Genomic DNA, 19,339 nt, shown 5'->3' on the forward strand with positions numbered 1-19,339 from the left:
TGACTGAGACAAAATAGTCCCTGTGGCAGCGCAGCACTCTGTCTCTCTGACTCTCGTCTCATCAACACAGCTGATTCCAGTAGGCTATATGCTCCGTCGTACGATCGTGTTACGTGGCCAAAATAACTGATCTACAAGCTCACAACGCGTCAAGATGGCGATGCCTTGTGAACTTGTAGATCGGCTATTTTTGCCGTGCGATACCTTCGTACGATAAAGTATAACATACACTGGACTGTTAACGAAATGGGAGTAATTTTACTTTAACACAGGAGGATATTTATACAGTATGGATGTTACCATTGAAATAAAGCACACTTTTTTCCAGTTATTCCTTTTATTATAGGATTTTAGGCGATTTAGTGTGCTCTCTTCTAACCATTGATCAACAGTAAGTCCACCAAATAAGTCAAAATTAACAACATAGTCCATCTTGCGTAGCTGTTTGTTCTCCGCCCGGTGGCGGCGGTGGGTACTGTCTGTTTGTTTTCCTACCGTGGGACAGTCACAGCGTGACTTCACAGCACAGCTGTGTCATATATGGTCTAATCAGGTGCGGACTGATTTATTTAATGTGATTAGGCCCGTGATATGATGCTGGTTTGAAGCACGGCTAGAAAGCTATTTCAACCAATCAGATTGCTTGGTCGGAACTACCTGTTGTATAATGAGTTTTGTACAACTGCTGTGAATGCCACCAGTTGCATTAAAGAGAATGTGTGTCTGTGTGAATCTCGTGGAAAATGATATTTGACTACATGTTCTCTGACAGAACTTGAAAATGGATTTGATACTACATGACAAGAGCTGACCCCAGGTTTGGTACATACATGATGCACTGATAAATGGAGGCCATCTGGGAATCAGAAGGCCCCCAGTGGATACAGGATAGGTAGGGACATCTGGGCACCTCGATGTAAAATTGGCTATGTTAAATAAAATATTAGAAAAATGGTCTAATGTTAAGTATATATGATGTGAACATGCACGGTACACCATTATCAGACTTAAATGTGTCCTTCAACTTCTTGTTTATACCTCGCTCTGGTCAATAGCTGGATATACAGGTTTTGTAGCAATTGTAGACATATTAGACCTTAATTGTTTATGAACTTAAATGTTTAAGCATGTCATAATCATGTATACTTTAAAACATTTTCTAAATATATATATAACATTACGGAAAAAATTGCCAATTTAACACAGAGGTGCCCACCCATCCTAGCCGCAAGCAATTCAGATGCTATAATGCTATCTAGCGTTATGGCACCAACTTGTGGTGTATGTGCTTGAGTGTATTAACGGCGCCCACTGCTCCTAGTATGGGTTATTAGTCCATGAGCCAGACAAGATTTCATTATCGAAAGAGTGGGCAAAACCATACCTATATTAAATTGTTCATAGGGTCAATATAAGTAAATAAATATATGATAACCTTTCCACAGGAGCAGCTTTTTCATAGTTATCACACATTTTGTTATTTTCCCTATACGTACATGACAGGTGAACAAATTATAACATTTAAAAAATAGTTATCATAATGAAACTTCCCCAGTTGATTACTTACATGAAGACAATGATTTATCGTATTACAAGTTTTCTGAAATTGTATATTTAAATATGCAAATTAGGCATTAGGAAAATATGCCCAAATTTGCTTAACTTTCCAGAGTCAACATTGGAACATTGGACAAAGCCAGAGTCAGTCAACATTCTTATTTCATTTTGTTAAGATGTTGGAGTCAAAGGTTTTTAACGAGGGAATATTCAATATCTGGCTCAATTTTGGGGCTCTGGCTCATGGACTAAATGCCTAATTTTCATATTTAAATATACAATTTCAGAAAACTTGTAACACGATAAATCATTGTCTTCATGTAAGGAATCAACTGGGGAAGTTTCATTATGATAATTTAAAAAATGTTGTCATTTTTTTCACCTGTCATGAATGTATGGGGAAAATAACAAAATGTGTGATAAATATGAAATAGCTGCTCCTGTGGAAAGGTTATCATATATGCATTAACTTATATTGACCCTATAAACAATTTAATATAGGTATGGTTTTGCCCACTCTTTCGATAATCATTGCTCAATTTTGGGGCTCATGTTATGTACCCCTAGAATGGCGGTGATATACATGTTTTAAAAAACAGCCAGATGACTCATTCACTCCCATGCCATGACAAATGTGCAAAATAAAACTTGATCACCAGCCACTCTAGTAGTACTAACCATAACGTGGCACAGACAACATATTTAACTCAGGAAATCTGATGACACTGATACCAAATTAAAACCCTAGCGTTTGTTAGCTAATGGGTAGCTGTCCTGGCCAAGGACATCTGTCATTCAGCACTACTGGAAAAGAAACCACATAACGGTAAACGGTGCCTTACCTTGCAGTTTAACCAGATGACCGTGTCTCAATATGAGCAACTTCTATTTCCATTCAATGACAGGCGTCTACATTTATATAATTCCAAATCGTGCTAAACAAATGCACGATCGTGCGTCTTATGTTACTTCTGGTCACGTGACGTCACGTCTACGGCACATGGTAGGGATCAAAACAGTCGAAATGTTTTCCACCCAAAATTGGGTCTGAGCGCCATCTACCGTCAACGATGGGTAAGATAAACCCCCCCAAAAAATCACAGAAAATCCCGGTATTACCGGAACGCAATCCGATCGAGGGCCACTGTCAAGTGACTACACACAGTGGTGGAAGAAAGTACTCAGATATTTTTAATTAGAGACCACGTAAAGAAGCAATACCATAAAATAAAATAAAATACTGTTACAAGTAAAAGGCCTGTGTTCAAAATCTTACTTGAGTAAAAGTACAAAAGTATTGGTATCAAAATCTACTTCAAAAGTTAAAAGTACTACTAGTACTACTAAAATGGCAGATCTACCAGATCGGCAATTTTCAAATAGCCCATGTATAAAATAAGGCTGAAGTTTCATGTATGTTTTATAATATAATTTATATCTGCAAAGTAACTAGTAACTTAGTAAAGTTTTCAAATAATTGCAGTGGAGAAAAAGTACAATATTTGCCTCTGGCTCTGAGATGTAGTGGAGTAAATTTGTATTTAAAATTGGAAATACTCCAGTAAAGTAGAAATACCTCAAAATTGTACCAAAGTACAGTACTTGAGTAAATGTACTTATTTACTTCACACCACTGCCACTAATGTTAAATAATGTTGGTATTAGTCAATTTAATTCAACTCAATGGGGCTTTATTTATTGGCATGAGAAAACATGAGCTACGTTTACATTCATAACCAAAGCTAAAACGGAAACGAACAAAACAAAATGTGAGACTAAGAAATGTACAAAAGTGAATACAGAGATGTGTAAACATTACATTGCTTTAGAAAAAACTAGCTCACACAACTTGAAGAATTGTGTATTTGCTGTTATGAAGCAGTTATAATATAATATAGCTCAAGCTTTTGGAACAAATAGCAGTATTTCGATATGTTAGTTGGTATAAAACCTTTGAGGCAAATAGTGACCATTTCCAAGTGTATTTAAAAATAGTACAGAGAACAATGTAAGTAAAGGTTGCTCTGAAGTCACTAGTTCTATGCAGTGGTGTAAAGTAACTAAGTACATTTACTTAAGTACTGTACTTAAGTACAATTTTGAGGTATCTGTACTTTACTTGAGTATTTCCAATTTCCAATACTTTTACTTCTACTCCACTACATCTCAGAGGCAAATATTGTACTTTTACTCCACTACAATTATTAGAAAAATTGTTACTTTGCAGATATAAATGATGATGTTATGAAACATACATTAACCACTTTAGCCCTATTTTATACCTGAGCTATTTGAAAATAGCCGATCTACAAGCTCACAACGCGTCGCGCTGCGACGCGTTGTGAACTTGTAGATCTGCTATTTTCAAATATTTTAGTACTTTTACTTTTGGTACTTTAAGTACATTTTGATACCAATGCTTCTGTACTTTTACTCAAGTACATTTTGAATTCCGGACTTTTACTTGTAACAGAGTACTTCTAAATTGCAGTAGTGATACTTTTACTTAAGTAAAACATTTGAGTACTTTTTCAACCACTGGTTCTATGTACGGAGATCTATACGGTGTAGATGCAGGAGTTTGATGCATTTCAACAGACAAGTCTTTACTGTCACAACAACTCTTTCTTGCACATCGTCCCCCCAGTAGAACGTCGGCTTTATGTCACTTGGTCTGTGTTTTCATTGTAAAACATTACCGCCCGAATAGGGACTTGAACCCTAGACCCTCAGATTAAAAGTCTGATGCTCTACCGACTGAGCTATCCGGGCCCTGAAAGAGTCACTTCTCTATAAATGTTAAAAGGCTCGCCCCAAAACACAATCGCCCCGCGGCAAATCCGGCGACCGCAGAACCTCACAGTAGACACCGGGCGGCAGGTATTCATATATTTCCTAAACGTAACCTCAGTAACTAAAACTATGCCAAAACCACTGTACCCCTCCGGACCGCTGGGTGCGAGCGGTCAGCGGGGGAAAAATGGGGGCGAGCGTGTTTTGGGGCGCGTTTTCCGGTTACCTGCTCGACGTTGTCGGGCCACTAGGGGGCCACATGATCCTTTGCAGTATGATGTTCCTAAAGAAACCCTACATTGCATGGCGACCTGACCTCTCCTCTACCCTCAGCCTAGCTCCATAAGACAAGTCCAGGCAAGACAAGTTAGCCTGTGGTTTTTTAGATATCTTATCTAATTTTTCTAAACTGATTTCCTGTCGCACCCAGACCCAGTCCTACCCTAGCACAACTTTACACTGACTATCTGTCAATGAATATTATAGTTCATGAGACTGACGTTGAAGTTGAACCCTCCTTGTTCCTACACTGATCTTTGCTCCTCCCAGCCCCTGGGTGATTAGGATAAATAACGTTGTTTATAGTTCAGTTGTATTTGTTTAGAGACTTGGAAGCAGGCGAAAAACTAACAACATGATCGGAATGTTTGCCTTGCCGTTGTTTTCAGCGAGTACGTGGACACTCCTTGTTCTGTTGTTCACTCTGCTGATATTGTGAGTATAAATTCATTTTTCCGCCTTTACTGGATTGTTGTGTTGCGTAACGTTCACCAAGCTGCGCAGTTGGCCAGCTGCCATCCATGTCTTAATGTTTCCGTAAACCTTATGGTCACGTTCGAAATGATACACCATTTTTGTGCAAACATAACAATGTTGTGACATTCTTTTCTACATATTTACAGACAAGTAGCCTAGACAAGTAGGCTCAACATTGTTTCCCTCATTTCAAACAGTATTTATCAGTTAAACACACAGCTTGCGTTGCATGTCACATGTGGCATTGTAGCTCCATTAAGAACCTCTCACTCCGAGGTTCTTAATGGAGCTAGTGGCATTGCAGATTTGAACTGCTGTCTTTGATAATGGGCTACTTGTAGTGGAGTAAAAGTACAATATTTGCCTCTGAAATGTATGGAGTAGAAGTAAAAGTATTGAAAATTAGAAACACTCTTGTAAAAAAAAAAAGTGTACATAAGTACTGTACTTAGTTACCTTTCACCACTGGCTACGATGGTCGAACGCAGGAGTTTTATAAATCATATACAATCAGGACTATTATTAATAATATTACTATTATAAATAATAGTGACAACTACGCAGCTCAACAGCTACGAATCAAAGCCAAGTTAACCACAACCGTTACATAGTAGAGTTAAAAAATAACCATTACTGCATAATCTTATGATGATGCTGCACCTACATACAATGTGATTGTGCAACAATAATTATTGTCATCCTGCTTTTGTGTCATCTAGATATGGTCTTTGGCCATACCATGGCTTTTACAAGAAGCTGGGGATTCAAGGTCCGAAGCCCCTGCCTTTCATAGGAACGTTGTCATACTCCATGAGTAAAGTAAGTGATCTCCATCCAAGCAACAGTGCAGCCTGGCTGTGTGTGAGCCCTGTTGAAATGTAATTGAGTGTTCCGCATTTTCTGTACAGAGTAGACCTCTAGACCAGTGGTTCTCATTCAACCAGTGGTCCGGGGACCACCAGTGGTCCTTGAGGGGGTTCCAGGTGGTCCTCATGCAGCTAAATGATGGAGAGTTGGTAACCAAATTAGATAGATCTTTAACTCTTGAGAGCGTAAAATGAAACCAAATGGACCCGTAATTTCATTTTACTCTCTCAAGAGTTACATTATTGTTAAACATCTGCATTACTTAATTAAAGAACTGCTATTTTGATCAACGTTTGCCTGCTATCCTATGGTACCAACATCAATACAGCATGGAATTGTGGACACAATCGTATCCAACTATTACAAAATATAAGTCTTGGGTCTTGATCTCATCAAACGGTGGTCCGTGGCTCAAATGCTGAATAAATGGATCTTGATATGAAAAGGGTTGAAAACCACTGCGCTAGACCTACTGCACATATAAACAGAGCTGCTACCTTTAAATGCATTTTAGGCTTTTTTAGTATACTATTTAAATAGTTTTGAGGAAAAGAAATGCTGCTATTTGTCCTTAAGTGACTGCAAAAGATTGCTGCTATTTGTTCCAAAAAGCTTTATACCCTGTATATATAACATGTATATTATGACGCAATGATGTGACATAGTTCTGTTTACACAATGCTGTACCCTCTCCAACTGTATAGACCTTCCCCATTTTCAGCTGTTTTTATTATATTTTGACACTTGCTTTCGTATTTTTTCTCATGCCAATAAAGCTCATTGATAGAATTATTTGATTCCAGAGGTTGACAAATGCATGTTTTACTGTGCTCAAGTGTGAACCGAGGTGACTTTGGCCTACTTCTATCAGGTTACATAATGCTAATGGGACCTTTCCAGTTAGGTTGAATCCCTAAAGGTTCAAGCTTGGCATGAAATGTTGAATATTATTAATAATAATAATCCTCCTATAATTCTACAAAGCTCTGTGCGGGTGGTGAGGCCAAAATCTCTTCTGCCCGGTTCTCCTCAGTGGCTGGAGCAATTGCTCTGAATTTGCACACAGCCATTGACCATTACCATATGCACGGAACAGCGAAGCCCGTTTTTCGCTTTCCCCAAATGTCAGCTGTTTATTACCGTTTTTGTGTTCGCTGGCTCCCGGGTTGCCAAATCATGTGCGCATATCCCCCCACGGGTATGGTCTAGTTATTATAATTGTTAATACTACTATTATTATCAAGTTCATCATGCAATGACCACACATTTTTTTAAATTCTATTCTGAACTCTTTAAGTTTTTTGATTATCATAGTAGGCTACTAATCCCAATTGTCACTGTGTTACAATGTTTTGGTTACTTTTTCCTTCTTGACATTTCTGCATTCTCTGTCTAACCTGTAATACTAATACTAATATTCCTGAAATGTTGCAGGGCATTGAGCTGTTTGACCGTGAATGCTATAACAAGTATGGGAATGTGTGGGGGTAAGTTTAATTGTTCAGATTCTACAGCTTGTAATTGAACTGTCTAAATTCACAGAATGCTAAAAGTTCATGAAGTTCATCTGTTTGTATGTTACAATTAGAACTAAGAAAGAAACTGTGCGTGAATATTAATATACAGCAACAAAGTCAAAATTGTATCCATTTTGAGTGTGAATATTGATGTACAGCGCATGTAAAAATGTACAGGTCCATTTTTACGTGTATAAATAAATATATATATATATATATATATATATATATATGTATATGTATATGTATATGTATATGTATATATATATATATATATATATATATATATATATATATATATATATATATATATATGTATATGTATATATGTGTATGTCTCGATAGATAGATAGATATATCTCACTATTAATCTTTGTGGTCTTTTGTGGGTATGTAACGGTACAACATTTCACAGTTCAGTACTTACAAAATGCAGCGGTATAGGGTATTTTTCACGGTATTAAAATAAAGATACATAGCGTTGCTGTCAGCTGGAAACCTCATCCAAAACTGTTACTCTTCACAATTCAAATTCAAGAATAGTAAACAGTAGATCTACAAGCTCACAACACGTTGCATCGCGACACGCTGTGAGCTTATAGATCTGCCATTTTTGCTTTTTGTGTGACACTGCAGTATGGTGAACTAGGACATTACCGAAAGAAATAAAGTTTTAAAATATGGAGATAGAGGTTTCTGACCCACAGCAACGATGTCTAAAATACTACTTGTAGGAAAAAGGACTGTTGTCTACTGATGAGGACCTGCCACAATGGTGTCCGATGACAACTTAACCAAGATTATCTAACCTGTGTAGTTTGGAAGGTGGTTCAAAGGCAAATGGTAGCCCTAGCCAAAGGAGTATGGGTCCGTATTCAGAGTAGTTTCAGGGGAGCTGCCAGAATCCCGATGATAAGAGTCCTGGAGGTCGCTCTCTGATAAGCCTGTTATGGAGTTCAATGGTCAAGAAGACATAGTCTTGGAGAGGTCAATGTTGACTGTTTTATGCTACCTGCCAGCTTGTGTCATCCCGGTGATGTCCCGCTGAGTCAGCTATATGTCCATATATGGATTTACAAGGGTAGCCATGCCCAAATATGGAATTCATGATGTCAGACTTGGATGTGTCAGTCAGCTCCATATTTTTAATTCTAGATGGTTAATTGTACCCAAATATGGAGTCCATGATGTGGACCGACTAACTGCACTAACCAGAACTCACTCAAACATAGTGGGTAGCTATGGCGACCTATCAAACAAACTAGATGACGCGAAAGCCTTTGTAAAATATATATAACGTAGCTACTTAATGTATTTAGGATGAGTCCTAAACCTTAAGGTCAGGTCAGGTTAACACATTAGGTCAGAGACATTGTCCTTTTGGTGATTTTCAAGCTTGGCAAGAGAATTGTACTGGTAAAGGAGTCTCAAACCACAGCAGGGGCATTTATTCACTGACACAAATGTTATTTTTTACACATTAAAGGGGTATTTGACTTTAAAAAAAAATTTGGGTCATTTTGTTGTCTACTCAGGCTTTTGTCAGCCCCCCAGTCAGTTTTTTATTTGCTTGATTCATTATTTAGATATTTGATATAAATTTTATCAGACACGCCCCCTTTCTATACAAACCCATTGTAACTTCAAACTCCATTTTGATAGATTTATCGAAAACACCCGTCCTTGGTTCTGGTGACTCATACTGCTCTCCTAATACGTGAGGGGGCTGTGTTTCTTCGATTACTTTTCTTTCTTTCTTTTTTTTCTTTTTCCAAAAAATATATAAAATAAAGTAAAAAGTAAAAAACATGGCCTCCTCACGTATTAGAAGGACTATCAGTCACCAGAACCAAGGACGGGTGTTTCCAATGAATCCAACATGTTTAAAATGGAGTTAAAAGTTACAATGGGTTTGTATAGGAAGTGGGCGTGTCTGATAAAATTAATATCAAATGTCTAAATACTGAATCAAGCAACTTAAAAACGGTCCGGAGTGCTCCCAAAAGCCTGAGTAGACGATAAAATTACCCAATTGAAAAAAAGTGAAATATCCCTGTAAGCGGGCTTTTTTTTTTTTTTACTACATTTTTATCCCGCGATTTTTGTAACCCATTTTTTTCACCCGGTGCCAATTTCCTAAGTGATCCTGGGCACTACACCAGCCCTACACCAGCGCTACACCAGTCCCCCACAGCCTGGGGAGGCCAGGGCCGAGCTCATGCTTCCTTCAGTGCATGAGAGCCAACTGACCTTCTTGTCTCCTGACAGGGGGGAGTTTCCCTGGTAGGACGTAGCGCGTGGAAGGAACACGTTATTCCAACCAGTTCCCTTCCCTTCCATCAGGCGCCCCGGCTGTCATGGGGGAGGCGGTATAGTGACCAGGATTACTACATGTTTTTGTGAGGGTATTAACTACCCTGGGAGACACGGGGAGAACATGCAAACTCCACACAGAGTAGGCCCTTTCGCCAACCCCACCTAGGGTATGGGCGCTAATGACGCGGAGGAGAAGACACGCCCCCAGCGCCCACAGCGTCCCCGGCGGGAATCGAACCCAGGACCTTCTTGCTGTGAGGCGACAGCGCTACCGACTGCGCCACCATGCCCCGTAAGCGGGCTATTTTTATATCCGCAAGGCCGAAGGCACGGAGGTCAGGGCAGAACTTCTGCCCCAAAGTTTTCACATTGGTCTGTTATAGTGCCACCAAGAGGCCTATTCTTGCAAAACAAATCTTTTACTCCTACAAACTTTGTCCTAACATCACACAAATCATTACACAGGATCTCTATAGTCATGTGATCAAGACAGATTTGTCGTATTTTGGAGTGGCCCGTTTTGTACAAAATGCCTCAGATCTGAGAACGCAGCGTCCGATTTCCATGAAACTTTACACGCACATCCCCACTAGGCCAAGGAAGAAAAGCCATTACATTTTGCAAATCAGCCTCATGGTGGTACTGTAACAGGCAGATTCACGTTTTTTAGGCATAGTTTACTGAGGTTAGGTTTAGGAATACCTGGTGGCAACCATTCCGAGGTCGCCGGATTTGCCCTGGGGCGAGCGTGTTTTGGGGTGAGTGTTCTGGTATTCGTTCCATTCATTTTATTGTGGCTGGAGTTGACCTGCCAGCTTGCGCCTGCGATTATTGCGTGTGAAGCTTACCTGAAAGAAAAAAAATTGAAGCCAGCTCAACCTTATTTTGTAGCTTTTGCAGAGGGCGACAAAAGCGTCTGGCATCACAGAGCTCCAGGCACAAGGGCCATGTCAGCTTAACATGAAAAACAAAGACCTCATCTTCTATTTGGTGCTGAGAAAGGATAAGAAGCCACACCCCCCAAATCATTTTCTGTTTGCATCATTGCATGTCTATTTCATAAGAACTGAATTATATCTTCATACTGTGATATCATGGTGTTCATGTGTAGGACATTTGAAGGACGCAAACCGATGATAATGGTGGCAGATCCTGAGATGATTAAAACTATCATGGTGAAGGAATGCTACTCCGCGTTTACCAACCGCAGGGTGAGATGGCTACTCAGTATCATATTCATACAACACTTCTGCCAGTCAGATGTTATTTGAAACAGTGGTTGTAATGTATGTGTGCTCAGGTCATCATGATTGAGTTGAGCTAATATTTCATTTCAATAATTGTGTCTTTAATTTATTTATTTTACCCTTTTTTTTCTCCTATGGCCATAGCTATCATTGTAATGAACATCATAAGTTCAGAAGTGCTTTTCTGTTCTCATACAATTTGGTTAGCCTACAGCAGTGGTTGTTTAGCTAGTTCTGTGTAACAGACTGATCTCCCCCGTCTATGCCCTCTTTGCTGTCTCTCCATCACAGTAGTGGCATAAGAATAGGATGCATTCATAGACAAATGTGGTGCTAATCACAGTATACTCATGTTCACAGGAAGTGGATAAAGACTTTATGGGGCCTATGGCAGATGGATTGACAGCAGTTAAAGATGAAAGGTGGAAGAGAATTCGGAGTACTATATCTCCATCTTTCACTAGTGGAAGGCTCAGGCAGGTAATAATATATTTTTGTCCTGATATGACTATATAGTGAAATGGCCATGGTGTCAATGGTCATTCTCAAATTGACTTATCTTAAAGGGAAACTTTTCCAGCCAGCCTACATAATTCATAATCACTTTATATTGGCTGTGAGTTTTCAGTAGTGAGAGTGCCAAGTGAACTCTTTCCCCACAGAACGCATTGGGAAATTCATTTAATCACATTTATTTGCCCTAGGTGAAGGTAGGTACCATATTCATGTATAGGGTGATAATGTGCTGATTTATCTTACTGCTGTATCTTACTTACGGGTTATACGAAACCTGTCAGCACAGGAAATTGCCACCACAGGCTGAACTCACTGCTTAAGGAACTTCCCATATCAGACATTGCATGAAACTCAGCCACCAAACATGGTTGGTGCGGTAAACTTTACTTAAAACAAGAAACACCAGCACTCGCGAGTCCTTCTGGTATTACTTAAATAAGGCACGAGCAGACACAAACGTGTTTAGGCATTAAGCCTTCTTAAAGGTAGGGTAAGTGATTTGCAATTATTCAAATAATTGCAAAATGGGTCTATGTTCTGATCGTGCTCGTTACTATAGAGTGTCCTGTCCATATAAAGAGTCTCCATGTCTCTCCAGCTCTTTATAAAACAGAAAATGTATTTTGTATTATTATTTTTTTTTTTGTAGTTTCATTTCCAATTTTATCCAACCAGGACAGAGAACTCAATCAGGACACAGATTAAACAAGTGAAATTGGAAGTGATGACACTAAGAAATGAGCATGCAAAATTTGAACTGAAAACTATACAAATTAAGCTTAAAAATGGGTACTTTCTCCTGATTGGCTGAGATTTTGACACCTACCGAAAAATGTATTTTCTGTTTATTAAAGAGCTGGAGAGACAGGGAGACATCTGTTACTGAAAAAACACTCTATAGCAATGATTACTATCAGAATATAGTATTTTAACCTTTTAAAAAAATACTTTTTGTTTTAACCAAAAAATATCACTTACCCTACCTTTAAGCGTAATGAAAATTCAAGGCAAGGAGACATTAGAGGTTATCCAGGTCCAAAGGAATCAAGACACAGACTGGGACATAGAATCCTTAACTTTGACTTGGACTGATAAGCTCAGGGAACCATGAATGCCTGGGTGATAATCTATATTTATCACTTACTGAAGCTTTATTTACTATTTTAACCCTGATAACTGACAACCACAAAGGTGTTACGACGGTTCAGAGAAAGAGAAAAAAAACACAATTGTACTAATGGTTTGTTGGTTTGTTTGTTTTTTTCCTATCGTGAAGGTGTTCCCTAATATACAGCAGTATGCAGACAGACTCGTTGAGACTCTAGGGAAAAAGAATTTGGATGAATCTGTTCAAATTAAAAGGTATGTTTTCAAGCAGTATAACCTACAAGTGCACCCAGTTGCCTTGTGCGTATGATAGGGTTGTCACGATAATGACATTTTACTTGATGATGAATTGCCATACAAATAATTGTGATTAATGATTTAATTGTATTTTTGTCATTGAACATTGACACATATAGACAAAAAACTAATTTCTGTTAGCCTTTTTGGCTTCGTAAAGAGACATTCCACACGGCAGATATGACCGATAACTTACTGTAAATATACAAAAAAATTACTGACATATTTAATAACTCAAAATATTTTTTTTTTAAATATCCGATCTACAAGTTCACAACGTATTGCATTGCAACGCGTTGTGAACTTCAGTTATTTCCATTATTAAAATGCAAAAATAATCGTGATTATCTAAAAATAATTATTAATTGAATAAAGGATTATGTAATGATTGTGACAGGCCTAAAGTTGTCTGTTGTGTTCTAACAAATTGACTGAGACCCCATTGTCTTGATCCCTCAAACCCTGTTTCCCCTCTGTTTTTGTTTTTGTAGTATGTGGTGTCTTTTGTCTTATGTCATGCTTATGATATGTCTCTGGGAAATATTTGTGGTGTTAAAATAAAATATATAAAAGCCATAAATAAATCATTAAAAAAATAAACCATCGGTTTTGTTTCAGTTTCATAGGGCCCTACAGTTTAGATGTTGTGACCAGCGCATCGTTTGGTGTGGATACAAACTCTGTCAGCAACCCAGATGACCCTCTTGCCAGTCATGTCAAGAACATTATGAACTTGAGACTATGGCTCTTTTTTGTCATGAGTATGTAATCTATCTGCTGGTACATTTTCAAATTACACAATAGCATCAATAGTGAATTATGTCTTTGACACGCCAAATGTAGTAATGTAAGTGCAAAGTCTACAAAGCATATTTTATTACATTCTTGTGTGTACATTATATACATGTAAATTATGTAGGCTACATTATGTTATGTAGATGTAGGATGTTCAGGGTGTAAATGGCTGTGTAGTTTCAACACGTAAACGGGTTAAAATTTGTTAAGAAAGTTGAAGTGATGTTGAGTCTTGGGTTGAATCTTGGGCATAATACAAGTCCACATATTCGTCTATTCTGTTGCTTCTGTGCTCTATGAGAAAAACGAAAATAGTGACACAATCACTGGTGCCTTAGGTGAAATATCCAAAGAAAATGTAATCGTTTATATTGACAGAAGCTGCTTTGTTAGCGTTCATTTATGTGTCAAAAGTGTGATTTTGAGAACTTTCACAGACCTGCAATGAGAGGGAATGGAATCTCTTAATGCATGGCCTCAATCACAGCACAGAAGCAAAAGCTAAGATGCTGATAACCAATTATTTCTCTTTTCAGTGTTTTTCCCCTTCTCATCCCGTCTTTTTAAGCTGTTGGGTGTTTCACTATTCCCGAAAGACAGTGTGGACTTCTGCATGAATGTCCTCAAGAGATTTAAAGGCCAGCATCACGCAGATAACTCTGTAAGCCTCATTAATTGACTTCATTCTAAAAAATTGTTGCAATGCAAATGACCTTCGGGTAAAAAACTAACAAAAAAGACCCATTTAATGAAATTACTAAGAAAGTTAATTCAAAATATTTACCAGAGATTAGATTCCACCTCGCACTGACAAAAACTGATAAGGTGACTAATGGATGGGTGCTCTTTAAGGTTTATTATAGATAAGAAATGTAGTGCATGCACATCCACTCTAGTGTCCAGGTGCAGCACAAACATATAGAAAACAAAGTCCACTCCAGGGGTGTAACTACCACCCAGTTGCATTGGGGCCCGAGACCTTTAGGGGCCACCCGTGCCATACAATAATAAATATATACTGTATACAGAGATGCAGTGGTAGAATTTTGGCAGAGCCCAGCAGCTGTTGATAGCACCACGTTGACCACCCTGCCCAGTGTTGGCTTGTTACGCCACTGTTCCACTCCCACTGTTTTATTGCAAGTTCAACATTTCGATCACGTCATCTTCCATCAGGTGAAGGTCCAGGTGTGATCAAAATAAACTTGCAATAAACTGGGAGTATATTGGCAGCTTTCTCTTTATAGACCATTTTTAACCATGTTAAAAAGATAATCATATAGCAGTTAAGAGCTACTCCCTTTTTTTTGTGGTTAAGTCATTTTTGGTACAAGGGGGATGTAAGGATGTATGAAGACATCCGTGGCCCAGGTGCAAGACAAGCAAAAGTATCATTAAAAAATAATAGAGTCTGCACACTGGTGATGCTGAAAAAGCTCCACAGTTTGTTTTTTTGCGTTAACATTTCGATCTATTCAGATCTTCATCAGGACATAATACATCAATGTAAGGATGTAACATTTTATTTGTTGTCCAGAGTCGAGACTTCCTACAGCTGATGATTCAGAATGAAATATCAGAGACGGCGCTAAAGAATGATCAGCCGAGCAAAGGTATGATGGTATATTTTTCAATTACATTTATTTTCTTCCGCCACATTTAAATTGGTATGCCACCAAGCCCAGTATGTAAATACTCTATGGATACATTGTGTGTGTGTGTGTGTGTGTGTGTGTGTGTGTGTGTGTGTGTGTGTGTGTGTGTGTGTGTGTGTGTGTGTGTGTGTGTGTGTGTGTGTGTGTGTGTGTGTGTGTGTGTGTGTGTGTGTGTGTGTGTGTGTGTGTGTGTGTGTGTGTGTGTGTGTGTGTGTGTGTGTGTGTGTGTGTGTGTGTGTGTTTTTTTATTAAAGTTTTTTTTATTTTTGCTACAGGAATAACTGAAACTGAGATCCTCGCCCAGTCATTTATTTTCATCTTTGGTGGTTATGATACCACCAGTACCACTCTGAGCTTCATCTTTTATAACCTGGCAATCAACCCTGATGTAATGCAGACTTTGCAGGAAGAAATAGATGCCAATGTCCCAAAAGATGTAATTAAATGTTATGTTGTAAATATTTTACATTCTGTGTCAGCTTCCTCAAGTGTAACTGAATAGTTCTCCCAAAAATATGTATTCTGTCACTATCCGATCACTCTCATACCAGTTGAAACACAGATGAAGTTTCCTTGTCTACATTACAAAGGGAGATGGCAGCGCAAGAAGCAGAGTATCTAAAATACCCGTATTTTCCGCACTATAAGGCGCATCTGAGTATAAGGCGCACCTTCAATAAATGTATTATTTTCATATATAGGGCGCAGCGCATTATAAGGCGGAAAATACGGTAAGTGAAGTTAATGGTACATAGTTATTTTAAAATAACTATACTTACATCATTTATGCTCTACTTCAGAAGGTAAAATTCCCCACACGTCTCTGCGTTTAAATGTCTGAGGTTTGGGTCCATATGCATCTTCAAAAAAGTTTTATGGAAATGTTTTGCCCTATTTGGCAACTCAAAAGAACTGGTCACTGTTGACTTAAGTTCTTTTAGAGAATCTGCTGTAGTTCTGGGCCGATGTGGACAAAGAAACTTCACCTGTGTTACAACATTAAGAGAACATCAGTGTAAGTTCACTGTATCCATCACATACAGTACATGTATGCTCATTAATTAAATATACCTTTTGGCTCCAGGCTCCTGTTTCATATGAGGGTTTGATGGACCTACAGTACCTGGATCAGGTCATTTGTGAGTCTATGCGTTTGCTTCCTACTGCACCTCGGCTGGAGAGGATGTGCAAAACAACTGTCCAAGTCAGTGGTGTCACCATCCCTGAGAACACCCTGGTGGGGATCCCTGTGTTGTTGTTACACAAGGACCCACAGTACTGGAACAACCCTGAGCTCTTCCAACCAGAAAGGTATCAACATGCTTTTTTTTGTGTCAAGGAACCATCTAAAAAGATAAGGATATTGTGTTCATAAAATATGTCAATAAGAACAAAACACACAGAAGAAAGAGGGCCTATTTCAATAGCACAATTGGTCATTTTATTTAACCAACTAAATTGCTGGTGCATTTACAACAACTCAATCACTTGTTGCAAAACTGTTCTCACTAACGTAAAGGGATTATACACCCAAAATTTATAATTTGTTCATTACTCGCCAATTGTTGCATTAAGTAGTTTTTTTATTTTAAACCTCACACAGAACGCAAATACCAGAAATGGTAGCCAATAAGCCATTCTTGATGCAAAAGAGTCAATTATGTTTAACAGCAAAACAAATTACCAAACTACTTGTGCAGCATGTGCTCATGTGGGGGAAACAGTAGTCCATGAGTGGATTTTTGTTGTTTTGTAAAATGTTGTTGTTGATTGTGGGGGCATGTAAAATGTAACATTTGTTATTAGATATCCATGGCATTAGGAGGTGAGTAATTGATACACAAATTATACTTTTTGGGTGTAGACTATCTTCAATATTACCTACTAAAATATTATTCAATAAAATACTATTCAGTTACACTGAATAGTATTTAGGCAGTGGAATGTCATGGCTGTTGACAGTTTAGTATGTGTGCCTTTTTGCTTTTGCAGGTTCAGTAAAGAAAACAAGCACAATATAAACCCATACATCTATCTGCCATTTGGAATCGGTCCTCGTAATTGTGTTGGGTTGCGCTTTGCTGTCCTGACCATGAAGATGGTGCTTGTACGTCTCCTGCAGACCTACAGTGTGGAGACCTGCAAAGACACAATAGTGAGCTTATAATTGCACTCAAATGCACATTTCATACAACTTTACCACATATGGCTTAGAGTATGCAGGTTTTTAGTAGGAATAAAAACTTTATCTACTGATTTCACTAAAGTGAAACCAGACCAGCTGGTGTAATTATGTGCTTGGAATGAAAAGCTGCATACTCTCTGGGTTCTGATTTTAACTCCCATGTTCTTCTTTCAGATTCCCTTGGAGTTTGACAATATCTTCCGGCCAGTTAAGCCAATCCAACTGAAGTTTGTTCCAAGAAACGGCAACTAAGGAGAAGCAGTAACTGTTTTGCATCTACAAATATGTTTAACAATACTACTTTATTTTGTCACTCTCTGATGATAGCTAATAGAGATGAAAAGATGAAAGCTACAAACACTATAAATGATTCAACAGAGCATAAAATTATGCGATGGCTGCTAATATCGGCAACTCTCTTATGGCGTGTCTCTGCAGGAGGCTAGCCATCTATAAGAGGGTCGGTCTGTGTGTGTGTGTGTGTTTTCCTGGAGCTAATTTTGCAACCCACTGGACAGATTAGCATCAGACTTCATATGCACACTACCAGTAGGCCAACTTAGTACTGTACAGTACATACACACATTTTGTTTTTACACATATGTTTTATAATTTCCACAATGGTAACACTTGCTATGCATTCCATCTCTTTAATTTGTTATAAACATACTTATAATGCATTATAATCTGCTTATAAATCTGTATAATTATAGTTTTAAGCGCTCTTAAGTGCTCATAATGCTTTATAACAATCATAACACATTATGAAGCCTTTTATAATTATGCTTATGAAGTCTAATAAAATGAAATATAACTTATAAAGTATTATAATACTTCATAATTGTTGGATATTTTGGTACAGTAACGCTTCTAGCATCCCGTGTGGTGTTCCGCAGAGATCCATTTTGGGCCCTTTATTGTGTTCTATCTATATGCTTCCATTTGACACTCACTACACACTATGATCATTACGAAAATAAATTCTACTAGTTTCCAGCAATTATGAAGTATTATAATTCCTATCATTATGGAGCCATTGGAGCTACTCCGTTCCTTGTGGAACCTGAGATCCACATGATTAGATTTATCATCTCAATCACCAATTAACATTAGACAAACGCGATGTAAATTATTTTTGGATGATGATTCTGAGTTATAGGCTAATTAAATATGCGTTTTGCGTTTCTCAGTTTTGTTTTGTCAGTTATATGAAAAAACATGTATACCTACTGTAGTATGAGGGTACTGTTGTGCTGTGGTCATCCGTAGATCAGCACACAAGTGGCAATATCACGACAGTTGTGTGTTACTGTAATTATACCACACAGTTTCATAATTAATATTCCAGAACAAAAACTACTTTGATATTAACAGCTGGATTGGATGTTTTTGGAGTGCTGTATCAGGAGATATGGCTCATCATTAGAATGTCTCAGCCAGTCACAATGTCGTAACTAACTGATATAGTTAAGCATAAATAAATTGTAAGATGAACACTTTGTGGGACAGCCTGGGGATCAGTTCTCTGTCTATTTATAGTTGAGTCTGTCTCTCTGTCTGACTTTGTCTTTTCATTTGAAAAACCTGGCAATAAACACTTTTAACTCAGAGGCTTTAATCATGTCATTTCTTTACAGCATGGCTCCACAGGAGTCTAGCCAAATAAGAGTGACCCTCTTATTGAGTTCTTTGTGTCTCTTTGTGTGTCCGGAGATAATCTCTCAAACCGCT

General features: G+C 38.2%; 1 protein-coding gene across 1 annotated transcript; it reads left to right on the forward strand.

The window, feature by feature from the left end:
* The first annotated feature begins 4,827 nt into the window (after positions 1–4,827).
* LOC308100976 (cytochrome P450 3A56-like) lies at positions 4,828–19,218 on the forward strand. The gene is made up of 13 exons (XM_080450205.1): positions 4,828–5,064; positions 5,826–5,925; positions 7,408–7,460; positions 10,918–11,017; positions 11,414–11,533; positions 12,846–12,931; positions 13,592–13,734; positions 14,305–14,429; positions 15,306–15,381; positions 15,699–15,859; positions 16,508–16,734; positions 17,416–17,578; positions 17,783–19,218. The coding sequence occupies exons 1-13, from the start codon at positions 4,985–4,987 to the stop codon at positions 17,858–17,860; spliced, it is 1,512 nt and encodes a 503-aa protein (XP_080306331.1). The 5' UTR covers positions 4,828–4,984; the 3' UTR covers positions 17,861–19,218.
* Positions 19,219–19,339: the final 121 nt, after the last annotated feature.

The sequence above is a fragment of the Gymnoscopelus braueri genome (genome assembly GCF_963280865.1).
Source record: "Gymnoscopelus braueri genome assembly, chromosome: 14".
Classification (NCBI taxonomy): domain Eukaryota; kingdom Metazoa; phylum Chordata; class Actinopteri; order Myctophiformes; family Myctophidae; genus Gymnoscopelus; species Gymnoscopelus braueri.

Bases quoted from the DNA above. Each gene is read 5' to 3' on its own strand.
- LOC308100976 (XM_080450205.1), top strand. From the start codon at position 4,985: ATGATCGGAATGTTTGCCTTGCCGTTGTTTTCAGCGAGTACGTGGACA. The intron at 11,534-12,845 runs GTAATAATATAT...CCTATCGTGAAG, and splicing joins CTAGTGGAAGGCTCAGGCAG to GTGTTCCCTAATATACAGCA. The intron at 15,382-15,698 runs GTATGATGGTAT...TTTTTGCTACAG, and splicing joins GAATGATCAGCCGAGCAAAG to GAATAACTGAAACTGAGATC.